An 18,140-nucleotide genomic window follows, 5' to 3' on the forward strand; every position below is an offset into this window, starting at 1 on the left:
ACCCACAATGCCCTGGTTAGCAGACAGACACTGTCGTCCTCACTCCTCCAAGGTCCCCTTCAGACTGCTATCAGAAGGCACATAATAGATGGACTCTGTCTGTCTTTCTGTCTTTTCTTTACCGACCTCTGAGTATTGCAATATGCATCATATTTACTTCAGACACTGCTTGTGATGTAGACTTGTTTTGTGTAATTTCTTATAAATGATTTCATATTGCAGTGAATGCTCTACAGACACCTGTGCAGACTGATGTGTTCAGTTTGTTGAATGGGAGCTGTTTCAGAGGTTAGCAGAATGAACAGAATACACCACCTATCATTGACCCACAGTAAAGCAGACAGTAAAATGGACGGGCGGACAGACAGACCCCCAGGCAAGCACACACACACACACACGCGGTTTAGAAAACTATATAAGTATGCTCGCAAAGAACCTCGCGCTCAGTCCCACCTTTTAAAACACTCTAATTAATTAACCATTCTATTGAGCCAAAGAGGTCCAGTTCAACATTCTACATTGAGCATCCATATAGTCTTATCCCCTTCAGTCAGTCTACAACAGTCCAGCTCAGCCCTTGGGGCAAGATGAGCACTGCTGCCTCAGTCACACCCACACTCCTCTGTGTATATAGCCAAAGTTGGACAGACCAATGTCTAGAATCTGGAATATGCATTGATTTCTCCCTTCTTACATTTCCCCTTTTCTACTGAAAAAGAGTGTGTTTGTGTGTGTTCCCTCCCTTATTATTTTATTTTTTACAGAAACTGAGAGAGATTGGGTCCTCCAGCTCTTCAGCTCCAACCAGTCAATGGTGGGAATAATTCCAGTCCCGCCGAGGGTAACTACGCCTGTCTGAGGTCACCCCGACTCTTAGGAGTTAAAGGCCACCAACCTAGGGCAATGTACTTAAGTATTCACACCACTGAGTCAATACTTTGTAGATGCACCTTTGGTAGCAATTACAGCTGTGAGTTCTCTGGATGAGTATCTAAGAGTTTTCCACACCTGGATTTGCAACATTTGCCCATTATTCTTTTCAAAATTCTTCAAGCTGTCAAATTGGTTGTTGATCATTGCTAGACAACCATTTCCAGGTCTTGCCATATATTTTCATACACTAAACAGAAAACAACCACCCACAAACACAGGTGGAAACATAGTACCTAAGTATGATTCTCAATCAGAGACAACGATAGACAGCTGCCTCTGATTGAGAACCCTACCAGGCCAAACACACAGAAATACAAAACAAGGACAACATAGAACACCAGACATAGAATGCCCACCCAAACTCACGCCCTGACCAACCAAAATAGAGACATAAGAAGGATCTCTACGGTCAGGGCGTGACACAGTGTCTGTTGGAAAGCAGACTGAACCAGGTTTCCCTCTAGGATTTTTCCTGTGCTCAGCTCCAAATACATTTAAACTCAGTTTTTCACAATTCCTGACATTGAATCCGAGTAAAAATTCCCTGTTTTAGGTCATTTAGGATCACCACTTTATTTTAAGAATGTGAAATGTCAGAATAATAGTAGAGAGAATTATTTATTTCAGCTTTTATTTGTTTCATCACATTCCCAGTGGGTCTTTAGTTTACATACACTCAATTAGTAATTGGTAGCATTGCCTTTAAATTATTTAACTTGGGTCAAACGTTTTGGGTAGACTTCCACAAGCTTGCCTTTAAATTGTTTAACTTAGGTCAAACGTTTTGGGTAGCCTTCCACAAGCTTCCCACAATAAGTTGGGTGAATTTTGGCCCATTCCTCCTGACAGAGCTGGTGTAACTGAGTCAGGTTTGTAGGACTCCGTGCTCGCACACGCTTTTTTAGTTCTGCCCACACATTTTCTATAGGATTGAGGTCAGGGCTTTGTGATAGCCACTCCAATACCTTGACTTTGTTGTCCTTAAGCCATTTTGCCACAACTTTAGAAGTATGCTTGGGTTCATTGTCCATTTGGAAGACCCATTTGCGACCAAGCTTTAACTTCCTGACTGATATCTTGAGATGTTGCTTCAATATATCCACATAATGTTCCTCCTCATGATGCCATCTATTTTGTGAAGTGCACCAGTCCCTCCTGTAGCAAAGCACCCCCCACTTCAGTCCCACCAGTCCCTCCTGTAGCATCGCACCCCCACCATCCCAACGGTTGGGATGGTGTTCTTTGGCTTGCAAGCCTCCCCCTTTTTCCTCCAAACATAACAATGGTCATTATGGCCAAACAGTTCTATTTTTTGTTTCATCAGACCAGAGGACATTTTTCCAAAAAGTACAATCTTTGTCCCCATGTGCAGTTGCAAACCGTAGTCTGGATTTTTTATGGCGGTTTTGGAGCAGTGGCTTCTTCTTTGCTGAGCGGCCTTTTAGGTTATGTCGATATAGGACTTGTTGTACTGTGGATATATATACTTTTGTACCTGTTGCCTCCAGCATCTTCACAAGGTCCTTTGCTGTTGTTCTGGGATTGATTTGCACTTTTCGCACCAAAGTACATTCATCTCTAGGAGACAGAACCCGTCTCCTTCCTGAGCAGTATGACGGCTGCGTGGTCCCATGGTGTTTATACTTGTGTACTGTTGTTTGTACAGATGAACGTGGTACATTCAGGCGTTTGGAAATTGCTCCCAGGGATGAACCAGACTTATGGAGGTCTACAATATTTTTTCTGAGGTCTTGGCTGTTTTCTTTCGATTTTCCCATGATGTCAAGCAAAGAGGCACTGAGTTTGAAGGTAGGCCTTGAAATACATCCACAGGTACACCTCCAATTGACTCAAATTATGAAAATTAGACAATCAGAAGCTTCTAAAGCCATGACATCATTTTCTGGAATTTTCCAAGCTGTTTAAAGGCACAGTCAACTTAGTGTATGTAAACTTCTGAACCAGTGGAATTGTGATACAGTGAATTATAAGTCAAATAATCTGAAAACAATTGTTGGAAAAATTACTTCTGTCATGCACAAAGTAGATGTCCTAACCAACTTGCCAAAACAATAGTTTGTTTCCAAGAAATTTGTGGAGTGGATGAAAAACTAGTTTTAATGACTCCAACCTAAGTGTATGTAAACTTCCGACTTAAACTGTATCTGTTACGGTGCCTCCTAATGGAGGAAGGTGCAGGATACAGGAGTAGGAGAGCAAGGAAATCCCAGTGGCAAAAGTTTAATGAGCATTCCCAACACAACTACAACATGGGACTAAAACACGCCCAAAACGAGGTTGCCACACACACAGGGAATAAAGCATAACACACACGGAGGAGAAACCTCTACTACTAAACTCAATACCAAAACGGCACAACTGCCGAGAGAAAAGAAACCCCGTGGTGCAGACACGCCCCCCTAAATAACGTCACCACAGAAAACAATCCCGCACAAAGACTCGCAGGCAGCGGAGGTAAATATACCCACCGAAATCAACTAACAAGACACAGGTGTAAACAATACAGACAGACACAAACGAAAAGGAAAAATGGATCGGTGGCAGCTAGTAGGCCGGCGACGACGACCGCCGAGCACCGCCCGAACAGGGAGAGGAGCCACGTTCGGTGGAAGTCGTGACGGTATATTACATAATGCAATATAACGTACAACATAGGCTTTAATAACTGCTCATAACCCTGTAACTACATGCATAAAGCATAATGAGCAGGCTGTGTAATGCCAAACGAAGCATTATAAAGTATTATAATGTCCTTTGTTCTTGAAATTGTATTTTCTCTTCCATTTGTATGCAGATAGTGTACAAGGCTGAAATCAACTATGTATGTCCTCAAAAACGACATGTTCAGCCTGGTTCCTACTGCTTTGAAATGAGCATTGTTTCTCAGATGTAATAAAACATGACATATTTCCCTCTCTCTCTCTTTCTGTCAGTCAGAACCGACTGCATATTGATGCGAGCTGGGGCATTGACTACCTTTACACTTAGAGCTTAGCATCAGTGGATTCTCAGATGTCTGTTCATGACTAATTGTTTTGTCTGGAAACACAAGATGAATTGGGACAGCAGGCTCGCCTTTGGGGAGAACAATTTGTTTACTTGTTAGCTTTAAGATCCTATATTATTTATTTAGATGTGCAAATCTGGCAGGGGCATGAACTTGAACACAAATGCCTCTGGGACAAGAGACAGAAGCCAAGTGAAACTCTTCCATTCTGTCCCAGTTAGTGGTGCCTTTAGAAGCACAGTGTACACACACACAAACACACACACATGCACACACAAACACACACACAAACACAAACCCCTCCCTCCCCTCCATTTCACATCATATTTATTACCCCATCATTTCCATTCTATTTATTTTACAGTAATGTTTTAAGCTGTAGACATTTTCGCCAATAGATAGTTCATGTTTATTGCTCCGCATTGCTCTGCATCCCACACGGTTGAAGCTGTGTGGCACATGACGAGGTAAATAGATTTTCTGCATGAGGAGTGTGTTGTATATTTAGCCAGTCAAAAGGCCTATAATTGGCAGATTGAATAAACTCCAAGGCACTTAAGCGGTTATTCATTTAATCCTCTTCCTCTGCTTGCATCCCAAATGGCACTCTATTCCCTACATAGTGCACTACTTTTGACCAGAGCCCTATGGAAGTAGTGCACTAGCGAATAGGGTGCCATTTGGGATGGATATGCGAGTGCTTTAGGTGCCAGGCTAGCTCTTGCTGCAGCATGTAATAATTGCATGTCTTTTTTGCCGTCGTAATGAAATGTTTGTCTCAGTTTCTCACAACAGATAGTTATTGTTATCATTCACTTTCAGATGGAGGTATTCAAGTTGTTGATGCATAACAGCCATCACAACACATTCATATGCATTAATGAGATCCTTATGGACAGTATTGAAATCTTTAGGTTAAGTACAGAGATTAGGTATAGTGCCTATCATAGCCCATCATCTTCAGACAGTTAATCACACACACACACACACACACACACACACACACACACACACAGACAGACAGACAGACAGACAGACAGACAGACAGACAGACAGACAGACAGACAGACAGACAGACAGACAGACAGACAGACAGACAGACAGACAGACAGACACACAGACACACAGACACACAGACACACAGACACACAGACACACAGACACACACAGAGGGGAGTGGGGACATGGGCTTGCCATTCCCAAAAAAGGAGTTATCTTGAACCAAAAGGGTTAGGAGAACTCTTTGAAGAACTGTTTTTGTTTCCAGGTCGAACCCTTTTGGTTCCAGGTAGAACCCTTTTCTGTTCCATGTAGAACTCTTTCCACAGAGGAACCCAAAAGGGTTCTACCTGGAAACAAAAAGGGTTCTCCTGTTGGGACAGCTGAAGAGGCCTTTGGAACCCTTTTCTCTAAGAGTGTAGCGTCATGTCATGGAGTATGGGTATGTGCAATTGCGGTCAAGTGTATCCACCAAGTTGGACCAGCATGCTCCAGTGGTGTCTAGGCCTGCAGTTGATGTAGCCTAATGGACCAAGTCCAAAGTTTCCTATTTTATTGGCTTCAGAGCATCAGTGTCGACTGTGGGCCCGGCTCCACGGGGGGAAAAGGGGGGCTTAGCCCCCTCCTTTGAAACTTGAGCCCCCTCAGTTTTAGTTTTATATCTTACATAAAAACAGCAAAAAAGTTCAAATAATTGAGTGACAGGTTGGCGCAAAAACTGTATCTCCGCTGCGCCAGCACAATGGACAGAGGGGCTGTGTGTAGGGGATAGGTTATGGAAAGCCACTGGGGTGGTTTGGTATGACTTCTTTGGGTTTCCATAAAAAGTGGGAAAAAACGCTTCTGATATGTGGTAGGCTACTGTAAGTGAATAACGTGATACGCCTCTGCCTGTAATATTTGATTTTGATTCATAAGGGCGGGGTCAAATTTACCGTTGAAGCTGCTTCACCAAAGACAGTACACTATGAAGATAGGCTCAAACTGCTTCTCCAATAGAAATCCCCGATCATACTTGTAGGCGATGTCATGTTGGCTAGCTAAGATTATGCGCAAAAATACATAATCGGGCCTAACAATCATCCCGGCGCCGAACTGCACATTTTATAGGCCGTCAAATCAAAGGCATCAAACCACGGAGGCCACTGCCAAGCCCAGAAACATGGGACCCACACTTTACATGTTGTGTTTATATATTTGTTCAGTGTAGATTGTGTCATTCCTATATTTATCTGATATTTTCTTTAAAAGGGCTAGGCTTACTGTTGTTTTGTTCTGTTTTCATTCATTCGTTTGTATTGCAGTATTTTTGCTTGTATTTTGGTAAAACAGCTGTATGTATGGCTGCATTCGCATAGGCTGTTTGTCATAGGTGATTTACCCTATCTGTATTGTAGCCTATTCATTACCAAAACGGCCTTGCTTTAGTGTGCAGGGCGCTGTCCATTGTACTGATACAGCGCAGCGGAGATATGCTACATATTTCTCTCAATCTGTCACTTCAAAAGCACTCAATCAATGATCTCGGATTCTCGAAATTTGAACTTTGTTTATTGTGGTATAGCGTGAAATAAGCCGAACTTAATATAATTCAAATGCAAGAACACCCCAAAAGTGTGCCCCTTCACCGATTTCAACTTCCCCCTTTATCCTGGCGCAGGGTCTGGTCGACTGCACAGTGGTACATAGCAGTATTGCGCTTAGAAATAGAAGACGCCCTCTTCTTGCGCTGTGGAGAGTTGCAGCCAGGTTTACAGTATATCGTTCCAACACGCTTTCTGAAGCTCTCTCTCTCTTTATGTCACTATCGCTGTTTGCATGTAGACGCAGCCAATCTCTTCCCTATGACGCCGGCGAGGCTGGGCTCAGAAGGGTTGATCATAATATTTAACACACCCACCCAGTAAGAGCAGGATACTAGTTCGACTGAGAAGTATAACAGCCACGGGACACGAGTGGAAGCGAAAATCTCTGCACCTGCCAAGCGGTGTAGCCTACTCGCTCTGCTGTTCCTTGAACGGAAAGACGGTGACGGGAGATGTATATGTTTGACAGGATCTGGCCTAGACTCGCATCCAGGTAGCTTCAGCTGACAGTGCATCACATGTTTTTTTAAATCTCGTCGATTTTTTTTTTTCTTTAACACATTTTTTGGTGCCTGTTGCTATTTCCTACAAGGACTGTGGCTACATGTTTTAATCAGAAATTGAATAAAGACTGTCCCTCGGACTTTTAACAAAAAATGACGATTGGATAGCATTGACACGTTTTTATGCTCAGCATTGCATGTTCTGAGGATGGAACAGTGCTTTCGAAACGCAATTGTGCTAAAACACGTTTAAAATGCCCTAAACTATTCACTGCTATTGCGATTATATATCGTTTTGTGCCGTATTCAGAATAGCCACAGACCCATTTGCTTTAAGGTGCCTGCTCTCCGCAATGAGTCGGCATGTCCATCTGGCTGAATATGAATCATTCAGTCTTTTCTAAAAGACCAGCGCTCTGTGCGTAAACATGGAGTTTCTGATATAACACGGATTATGTTTGGAATGACCAGAAAAAATCTCTAAATGATCTACATTGGGTTTTTGCTCCATATTTCACATTGAATATAATTTTAATATATATCGGTGTTGTGCGCTGCTTTTTTGGTTTAGTGATATAACAGCAACTACTTAGTAGTGAATCCTGTACAAAATGATCAAGATGATACTGTTTCGTAAATTTCGAGTTTTGATACTCATGGTGTTTTTGGTGGCGTGCACCATGCACATTATGATAGACTTGCTCCCAAAACTAGAAAAGCGAGCGGCGGGACCGGAAACCGGCAACGGTGGCTGCCAGTGCACTCACAACCCGAGCGAGGAGGCCGGGAGCTGGGGGAAGCAACGCGCTAGGTCGGTGGCGGAACCGGGCTGGCCTAACAAACACACGCTGAGAATCCTGCAAGATTTTAGCAACGAGCCGAGCTCAAACCTCACGTCCCATTCCCTGGAAAAAATCCCTGCCGCTGGGGAGAGAGGGGAGTCTTTCAAACGAATGAAACAGTACGACGGGGCAGCGGATAACCAGAAGCCGCTCATCAGAGACGCCAGCCGGGGTAAGACCGTTGCTGCGCCCGGTATCTTCCGGCTGCCGGCTCTGTTCGAGCATCCTTTATACAAGACGGACCTGCCGACCCTCACAGACGACGACACCTTGTTCAACGTCAATACTGACATCAGGTTCTATCCGAAAGCAGCGGGGAATCAAGAATGGTAAGCTGGGGATAAAAGGAAGCAGGCGTATCACCTTATAAGAAATCAAGGTGACAGGTGTATAGTGCCATAAATTGATTATTACCCTCAAGCAACAGTTTCTTCAATTGACTTCCTCCCTGGCTTTCACTGTTTTAATTAAATGAATACAAAAGTGATATTAATAACTAATGGTCCACTTGTCCAGATACTTGAACTGAGCATCACAGTTGCTCTGCTTGCTATCCACTATACCCTGTAGCTTAAAGGCTACATGACTATATACATGACTTATTGTCCATACACTATTCATTGCACCTACTGCAAAGTGGTACTCCTGCATGCAAACCCATTCTTTATTCTCTACTGCTATCTATCTCTCTATCCATCTATCTATCACCATTTCTCCTCACACTCTCTCCATTCTTTATTCTCTACTGCTATCTATCTCTCTATCCATCTATCTATCACCATTTCTCCTCACACTCTCTCCATTCTATGGGGATATCGTTAACTGGAAGACAATCCAATCTATCTATTCAACTCTTCCTCTCCACCTCTACCGTTGTGTAGTGAATAAACTATCTATCCATCCACACTCAAACGATGGCCTTTCTTTTGACCTGAACTGTGGTGGTCTTCTGAGCACCCCCCTGCCCTTTGCATCTGTAGGCTACTTACCTATTTGATTCTGCCGTGGTTTACTGTAATATCTAATGATCTCCTAAGCATGTGAGGGTAGGCATACTATTGTCATACTTATTTTGTTATTACAATGTAATAACTTAATTAAGAATAGAGAGTTTGGCCACAGATATGTGTCCTGTATTCATCCAACACTGTAGGCATACAGATGTTAGGTTATTTGATTTGATTGTACCCTATGTATGACTTCAATGCTGTTTATGTTCAATCATGTGTAAACAACATATTGATTGAATTTCAATGGTGAGTCTCTCCAATATATTGTATGATGATGTGATTGCCATATATGGTGGTTACATCATAAACATTGGCTTTAGGTTTGCTTAGCAAGATAGTGTTGTTTATTACTGCACTATTTTACACCTTCATTAAACGTCAGCTTCCTTGATATTGCATGTAGGACTCCACTTTGACGACAGGTGTGATATTTGATTTAATTCATGTCATTTGATTAGACTTAATGACATTTCTGAGGAAACTTTTTGATAACCTGGATGCCATCATAAAATCTGAAATCCATCCAATCCCTAAGCAGTAACACACCCATTAATCCAGGAGAATACTGTGAGGTTTATGAACACACCTGAGGGCTGGTGGGAGGAGCTACAGTATAGGAGGACAGGATCATTGTAATACTTGGAATGGAATCAATGGAACGGAGTCCAACACGTTGTTTCCATGTGTCTGATGTGTTTGGTACCATTCCATTGATTCCATTCCAGCCATTACAATGAGCCCAACCCCCTATAGCTCCTCCCACTAGCCTCCTCTGCTGTAGCAGTCATCTTCGTTACCAAATCTGTAGCAGTGAATTAGACAATGCATTGACAGTTGAGCTCCTCTCCTCTTCTCCTTTCCTACAACTCAACCCTCGCTTCTGTTCTCCATCCACTAGGCACAATGAAGCTAACGTGGAAGAGGAGGAGTACCCCCCTACAGGGGAGGTGACAGCCGAGTCCTACCCCAACTGGCTTCGCTTCCACATCGGTATCAACCGCTACGAACTCTACTCCAGACACAACCCTGTCCTGGACTCCCTGCTCAAGGATCTGGTCACCCAGAGGATCACCAGTGTCGGTGAGTCTGGGAAGAACTAGAATACCAAGAATACTGTGCAGTGTGTGTGTGTGTGTGTGTGTGTGTGTGTGTGTGTGTGTGTGTGTGTGTGTGTGTGTGTGTGTGTGTGTGTGTGTGTGTGTGTGTGAGTGAGAGTGAGAGTGAGAGTGAGAGTGAGAGTGAGAGTGAGAGTGAGAGAGTGAGAGAGTGAGAGAGTGAGAGAGTGAGAGAGTGAGAGAGTGAGAGAGTGAGAGAGAGAGAGAGAGAGAGACTATGATACACACATACACACTTAAGTAAAGGCATTATATAGAAAACCACGTTTAATCAACATCCGGTGCTTTTGTCCCAATGCTGAGTTTCAATTAAATCCCCCTTCATTTTTACCTGAGGCCCTTGTTACAGATAGCAAATACATTCAGAGGAAGTGAAAAATAGATGAAAAACCATCAATCCTTCTGTGTCAAACAGTTTGGTTATGGAAAATAATCTTTCAGACCTCAAAGCAATCATACAGTGTTTAGGTGACATTATGTGGCTGTCGCAGGCTTAATGTGTCCACCTCTGGGACTGCTACTGTTCCCACTGGAGAGCTACAGCTGCAATGAAGTACTGCCTCCCTCACTCATCAGTCTGAGGTCTACCATATCATAGACCTGTGTGTGTGTAAGGGGGTTGGGGTGGCTGTGTGTGTGTGTGTGTGTGTGTGTGTGTGTGTGTGTGTGTGTGTGTGTGTGTGTGTGTGTGTGTGTGTGTGTGTGTGTGTGTGTGTGTGTGTGTGTGTGTGTGTGTGTGTGTGTGTGTGTGTGTGTGTGTGTGCCTGCATGCGAGGGATACATACGTACACAGTCTCGTGTCTATGCTGATGTTGGTGTGCATGCAAAGACAAGGGCTAAAATAAGAACCGCTGCACAACGCCATTAAAGTTCCCTCCAGCATTGATATTAGTTCCTCAATCACTCCTGGACAGGATGTAATCAATCGTGCTCCATGGCACCTCTTGTTCTAGGTGTGTGTCACCCACTGTTTCCATTGCTCTGCCCATCAATCAACTGCATCTGCACTCAGAGATGGCCATATAAAACGCTGTGTGTGTGGAGGAAGGAATGTGGGGGTTGTGGAGGAGTGTGTGTGTGTGTGTGTGTGTGTGTGTGTGTGTGTGTGTGTGTGTGTGTGTGTGTGTGTGTGTGTGTGTGTGTGTGTGTGTGTGTGTGTGTGTGTGTGCGTGCGTGCGTGCGTGCGTGCGTGCGTGCGTGCGTGCGTGCGTGCGTGCGTGCGTGCGTGCGTGCGTGCGTGCGTGTGTGTGTGCGTGCGTGCATACTGTACCTCCACACAGACAGCAGCCTTCCCGTTCAGTCCAGCCTGGATCAGGGAGAGAGACAACACAGGGTGCAGATATTCAGGAAAGTTTCCACTTCAGCATTTTTCCTGCTGATAATGTTTGGTTGAGCCTGTCTCTCTGTAAAGATATTACCTTTTTCTCAGTGTGCAGAACATCTCATAACTCATACATCTACAGCAGCCCAGGTGTGTGTGTGTGTGTGTGCGTACGCCTGTGTGTGTGTGTTTGAGAGAGAGGGAGAGAGAGAGAGAGAGCATTCATCATTATGATACAGAAGTGTTCCACCGAGAGGGAGCTTTTGTAAAAAAAAAAAGACATTGTCATTCATGAATTCAGGGATGCTCAGATAGAGAGAGCACTCTGGATGGCCATCATAACCGTTGTGGAATGCATAGCAGTGCTTCCACTACAGGTGGCCGTGACGCGCACTGTAGGCTACTCTATGCTAACTCTGGCCTAGTTTCAATCCACTTGAACCATGAATCTCATTTGAATGTTTCATCAGGGATGACCTTTTTGAGTTTTGTCGATTAGATCAGCGCTTCCCAGCTGGTGCATCTCATCCAGTTCCTTTTGGATCACGGGTCGCGGCTCATTATCAGTGTCCTAGTTACAAACAATGGTTTTGTTTGTGGGGGCGGGTTACAAGCAGTTTTCCAAAGGTTTATATATAGGCAGGTCACGGTGGCAAAGTGTTTAGGACAACTAAAGGATTAACGTTAGATTATCTGATAGCACTATCAATATGACCCAGCAACCGGAAAATCTAGTACATCTTGCCCTATAACAAAGGAGAGAAATGGTAAGAGAGAGAGACCTAGCTGGGAGAGAGAGAGAGAGTTTAAGAAAGACAGAGAGTTTAAGAGAGAAAGACAGAGAAATAAAGAGAGATTGAGAGAGAAAGACAGAGAAATAGAAATAAAGTGAGTGTGAGAGCAAAGGAGAAAGAAAGAGTGAAAGAGGAGACTGCAGGGCTTGTTTACATTGTGGTTAGGCAGAGCTGCAGGGTTGTGTAATATGCTCAAGTTAATGCTCTGTAATATATGGACAAATCCCCTGAAAGCCTGTCCATTATGACAGAAACACAAGCCATTTAGACAGCCCCTCTCAGGCCTTTTGTTAGACAGATAATCAGGCAGAGTCTGGAGCGTGTCTGATTTAGCCTGGCCCACTCCCTCCGTGTGAAACGGAGCGACGGAGCGACGGCCAGATCTGAAGGGAAAGATGGGCGTAGGTAATTGTACTGTTCTTTTACACGGGCGGAGAGAGTTTTGGAGTTGGAAGACTTCTAGCCTCCTGGGTAGTCTGGAGTTTTCCAGTTTCTGTACAGCCTAACCTGGTCCAACTCTAACAGGGTTACTGAGTCTTCTCTTTGCAATGAAGGAGGAGATCCATGCATGGATTCAGGTAAAGTGGAGTAGCTACTGTTTCCTGCATAATAGTGTATTTGTACAACACTGGAATATGATCAGTGAAAAGAACTGAAGGCAATAGTTTGGTAAGACCTCCTATGAATAAACATATTACTGTAAGTGCCTTTACAACACTTCAAAATGCTTATAATGCATTATGAAGAGGGTGAAGAGGGTATTCATAGAAAGTGTTACGAATTGTTTTTATTAGCTATGTCAATGTTAAGAAAACACACGAACACACACGGAAAAAGGTGTCACTCAGGTTAGGTTTTATCAACATCAAAGAGAGGATGGCATTGACGTTTCTCTAAAAGTAGGCTTTTTCTGCTTGCACGAATGCACACACACACACACACACACACACACACACACACACACACACACACACACACACACACACACACACACACACACACACACACACACACGTGCACATAGAAATCAGAACCATGAACAGCCTCATCATATTTAGATTACGTTGATTGGACTAAATTGTTTTGGGTATGTTTTAGTTGTCACTGTATTAGACTAAGCAGAGGTGATTTGATGATGTTGAAATGTTGAAGTTGAAATGGTGTTGGAATAGTGGAGCTCCTGTTTTCTTTGTGACTTGCTGTAACTCTCTGTGGTTCTAAATCAATAGTTGTTTAGTGGTCTGAAAATATCAGAAACATTAACTTGCTTGACTATGCTGTAGGTCATGTAACTGTCTGTTACTGTACATGCAATATGCTTTGTGGACTTCACTGGACAAAGGTTACTGTCCGGTTTTGTGATGAAACAAAGGTGTGGTTGAATTTATTCTGCCACTGTGTCTTCTTATAGTCTTGGCCTTTAGGCCTATATATCACAGTGTCGAGGCATATGAACTAAACAACACAATTATCACAACAGACAGGTTGTAATATAGCTCTTTGTGGGGGGGGCTTGGCTTCCCCAGTGATTTTAACTACACACTGCTACTGGACAGGTCGAGGAAGACAATGCTTGCAAATTGATTTATATTTGTGTCAGTTGGGACATTGAGTACGCATCGTCTCCTTGCTCATTTTGGCCAAAACACCTTCGGACTCTAATTATCATTATCGCACACAACAGCAAGTGGCCACTCGATAAAGGGCCTAATCCAAGTGTTAAATTTGAGATTCAGCCTACTCCGGTACATAGAACCGGTACATAGAACTTCATTGCCCCCTAGCGCTCATGCGCGATAGGAACATATTCTGCATTGTGAATTCATGTGGAATTTTATACTTTTTCTTAGAGTTTTAATGTAAAACCGACTGTTTAATAGTTAGGAAAATGTTTCAATTTTTCACATCCCTAGTGGGGGTGGGGGGAGGGGTGGTCATTGGTGTGTGTGTGTGTGCCTGCGTGTGTGTGTGCCTGCGTGTGTGCGCACGCATGTATGGTCGTGTGCATGTCTCTGTGTTTCTGTACCTCAAGATGGTACAGTAAATTCACATTTGACCTCTTTGTCTTTTCCCTAAACAGTCATGAAGTCAGGAGGAACTCAACTGAAGCTCATCATGACCTTCCATAACTACGGACAGGCGCTGTTCAAGCCCATGAAGTAAGTACCAATCATTTGTATAAAATGTACAAGAAGGATCAAGGATGACCTACCTGACATCTCTTCAAGTAGTGTCTGTAGTGTCTGTAGTGTCCGTAGTGTACGTAGGGTATGTAGTGTATGTAGTGTATGTAGTGTCCGTAGTGTCCGTAGCGTACGTAGTGTAAGTAGTGTCTGTAGTGTCTGTAGTGTCTGTAGTGTCCGTAGTGTCCGTAGTGTATGTAGTGTCTGTAGTGTCCGTAGTGTCTGTAGTGTCTGTAGTGTCCGTAGTGCCCGTAGTGTATGTAGTGTCTGTAGTGTCCGTAGTGTATGTAGTGTCTGTAGTGTCCGTAGTGTATGTAGTGTATGTAGTGTCTGCAGTGTCTGTAGTGTCCGTAGTGTCCGTAGTGTATGTAGTGTCTGTAGTGTCCGTAGTGTCCGTAGTATCCGTAGTGCACGTAGTGTCCGTAGTGTCTGTAGTGTCCGTAGTGTCCGTAGTGTATGTAGTGTATGTAGTGTCCGTAGTGTCCGTAGTGTCCGTAGTGTCTGTAGTGTCCGTAGTGTATGTAGTGTCTGTAGTGTCCGTAGTGTATGTAGTGTCTGTAGTGTCCATAGTGTCCGTAGTGTCCGTAGTGTCTGTAGTGTCCGTAGTGTCCGTAGTGTATGTAGTGTATGTAGTGTATGTAGTGTCTGTAGTGTCCGTAGTGTCCGTAGTGTACGTAGGGTATGTAGTGTCTGCAAGGTATGTGGTGTCTGTAGTGTCTGTAGTGTATGTAGTGTCTGTAGTATCCGTAGTGTCCGTAGTTTATGTAGTGTCTGTAGGGTATGTAGTGTATGTAGTGTACGTAGTGTATGTAGTGTATGTAGTGTCCGTAGTGTATGTAGTGTATGTAGTGTCTATAGTGTCTATAGTGTCCGTAGTGTATGTAGTGTCTATAGTGTCTATAGTGTCCGTAGTGTCCGTAGTTTATGTAGTGTCTGTAGTGTCTGTAGGGCATGTGGTGTCTGTAGTGTCTCTGTTGGCTGTAGTGTATGTAGTGTCTGTAGTGTATGTAGTGTCCGTAGTGGCCGTAGTGTATGTAGTGTATGTAGGGTATGTGGTGTCTGTAGTGTCTCTGTTGGCTGTGGTGTATGTCGTGTATGTTGTGTCTGTGGTGTGTGTAGTGCCCGTGGTGTCTGTGGTGTGTGTGGTGTCTGTGGTGTATGTAGCGTATGTAGTGTCTGTGGTGGCTGTGGTGTGTGTAGCGTATGTAGTGTCTGTGGTGTCTGTGGTGTGCATGTGGTGTCTGTGGTGTATGTAGCGTATGTAGTGTCTGTGGTGGCTGTGGTGTCTGTGGCGTCTGCAGTGGTTGTGTTGTCTGTGGTGTATGTAGCGTCTGTAGCGTCTGTAGGGGCTGTGGTGTATGTGGCGTCTGCGGTGGCTGTGGTGTATGTAGCGTATGTAGTGTCTGTGGTGGCTGTGGTGTGTGTGGTGTCTGTGGTGTAGGTAGCGTATGTAGTGTCTGTGGTGGCTGTGGTGTCTGCGGTGTCTGTGTTGCCTGTGGTGTATGTAGCGTCTGTAGCGTCTGTAGTGGCTGTAATGTCTGTGGTGTTTGGCAGATTGAATAAATGTTGACAAAGTAAAAGACCTTCAAAGCCCCCGTTCTATCATCCATTTATGAACGTTAATGATATCATAATACATCACGTTTAACTATTTATGTCCTATGTATGTTGTAATGATGCCCTATCTATGTCCAGTATAATACTGTTTATGTCCTATGTATGTTGTAATGATGCCCTATCTATGTCCAGTATAATACTATTTATGCCCTATTTATGTCCTATTTATGTCCTATTTATACCCTATTTATGCTAAGAAAGGCCACCGTTTACTTTGCTTCTTTTACTCTTCTTTACTCTTTTAACACCAAAATCCTACATCATACTCCCTGAGGTGCTTGATCAACTAAAGGAATGAACAAAGTGCTACCTAAAAATCAAACATTTTATTTCAGGGAAAAACAACCAGAATAAATGCTAGACATTTCAACTGCTGCGCTCATGACTGGTTAGGATCCAACATTTATTTTCTGTCTGATCTTTTCTAGTGGGGAATGATCAGTCTGTTTTCAATGAATTCATGAATTAACATCAACAGGCTTACGTGTTAATTAAAAAGATAACCCAGAGCCGTCACACCAAGCTCTTGGGGGAGACATTTTGCCAGCATAAGCACGGCACATAAAAACCATCCAGCTGAGTTATTATGCCCAGTGAATTCCCCCAACGTTAAAACAGACAGTGTGTGTGTGTGTGTGTGTGTGTGTGTGTGTGTGTGTGTGTGTGTGTGTGTGTGTGTGTGTGTGTGTGTGTGTGTGTGTGTGTGTGTGTGTGTGTGTGTGTGTGTGTGTGTGTGTGTGTGTGTTGTGTCTGTGTGTTGTGTCTTGGCTAACTCGCCTGTGATTAAACAGTAATTGCTCAAGAGCCCACTTTGACATATTGGATGCTGGCGTTTCCGACTGAATTGAACCACAGTGTGGAGAAAGAGAGAGAGAGAGAGAGAGAGAGAGAGAGAGAGAGAGAGAGAGAGAGAGAGAGAGAGAGAGAGAGAGAGAGAGAGAGAGAGAGAGAGAGAGAGAGAGAGAGAGAGAGAGAGAGAGAGAGATTGCAAGCGAGCTGCCTCTTCTTCATTGCAGGTGCGATGTTGTGGTGCCCCGTAGAGGTTTAATAAGTTATCACACTTTTCTTTTAGCTAAACTCCAATGCTTACTTTGATGTTGAATAAATAAAAACAAAGGCTATGGTTTAAGATTATGTGGTACTTTGTAACAAAGTGAGCTAGCGTACTCCAAGTCCACCTACCCAGATAAAAATTAAGCCGATTCACAACTCAGGCTTTCCCTCTGTGTTTAGTTCCTATTTCTGAATGCCTCTAGACAAGACAATGTCTAGAAGTCATATGTCAGAGGTTCCAATAGTGTTTGCAGAAATATGTCTGATTCTGTGATGTCCCTGAGCCTCACAGACAGCTGGGGAGGCAGGACAGACTGAGGCTGTCTCGCTGATGCTGTGTGTGTGTGTGTGTGTGTGTGTGTGTGTGTGTGTGTGTGTGTGTGTGTGTGTGTGTGTGTGTGTGTGTGTGTGTGTGTGTGTGTGTGTGTGTGTGTGTGTGTGTGTGTGTGTGTGTGTGTGTGTGTGTGTGTGTGTGTGTGTTGACTGGCAGTTGTGCCTCAGCACGTGTCAATGTTCACACTGTTAACATGCAGAGTTACTGCCCTGGCTGTCTCCTCGTATCATGTCTCCTCATATCATTCAGCAAGTCCAGCCGAACATAGAGCTCATTTGGGCTGGTTAGCTTTGGGATAGCTTTGCGTTAGCTTAAGGGTTAACTATGGGTTAGCTTTAGGCTGTCTTTAGGTTAGCTTTGGGATAGCTTTGCGTTAGCTTAAGGGTTAACTATGGGTTAGCTTTAGGCTGCCTTTAGGTTAGCTTTGGGCTGGCATTAGGCTGTTTATGGGCTAGCTTTGAGCTAGACTTGCTTGGCTGGCTTTGGGCAACCTATGGTCATTAGATTGGCAGGTTAGCATCATGCACCAACTCAACCAATCCAGGGTGTTTCTTGCATGTGAGAAAATGATGTGAAATAGTAGAAAGCCAGCTGCACTTGGGGTGTTTGAAATACAGTATATTGAATGATGATAGTCAGTGGGGTGTTTGAAATACAGTATATTGAATGATGATAGTCAGTGGGGTGTTTGAAATACTGTATATTGAATGATGATAGTCAGTGGGGTGTTTGAAATACAGTATATTGAATGATGATAGTCAGTGGGGTGTTGAAATACAGTATATTGAATGATGATAGTCAGTGGGGTGTTTGAAATACTGT

General features: G+C 43.7%; 1 protein-coding gene across 1 annotated transcript in view; it reads left to right on the plus strand.

The window, feature by feature from the left end:
- Positions 1-6,891: 6,891 nt before the first annotated feature.
- The window catches only part of LOC120043213 (extracellular serine/threonine protein kinase FAM20C-like), a 72,258-nt gene continuing 61,009 nt past the window's right edge, over positions 6,892-18,140 (plus strand). The window contains exons 1-3 of the mRNA XM_038987863.1: positions 6,892-8,220; positions 9,800-9,981; positions 14,212-14,290. Coding sequence (XP_038843791.1) covers positions 7,661-8,220; positions 9,800-9,981; positions 14,212-14,290 — 821 coding nt within the window. The 5' untranslated portion in view covers positions 6,892-7,660. The remainder of the gene's footprint in view (positions 8,221-9,799; positions 9,982-14,211; positions 14,291-18,140) is intronic.

Source organism: Salvelinus namaycush, chromosome 3 (genome assembly GCF_016432855.1).
Source record: "Salvelinus namaycush isolate Seneca chromosome 3, SaNama_1.0, whole genome shotgun sequence".
NCBI lineage: Eukaryota > Metazoa > Chordata > Actinopteri > Salmoniformes > Salmonidae > Salvelinus > Salvelinus namaycush.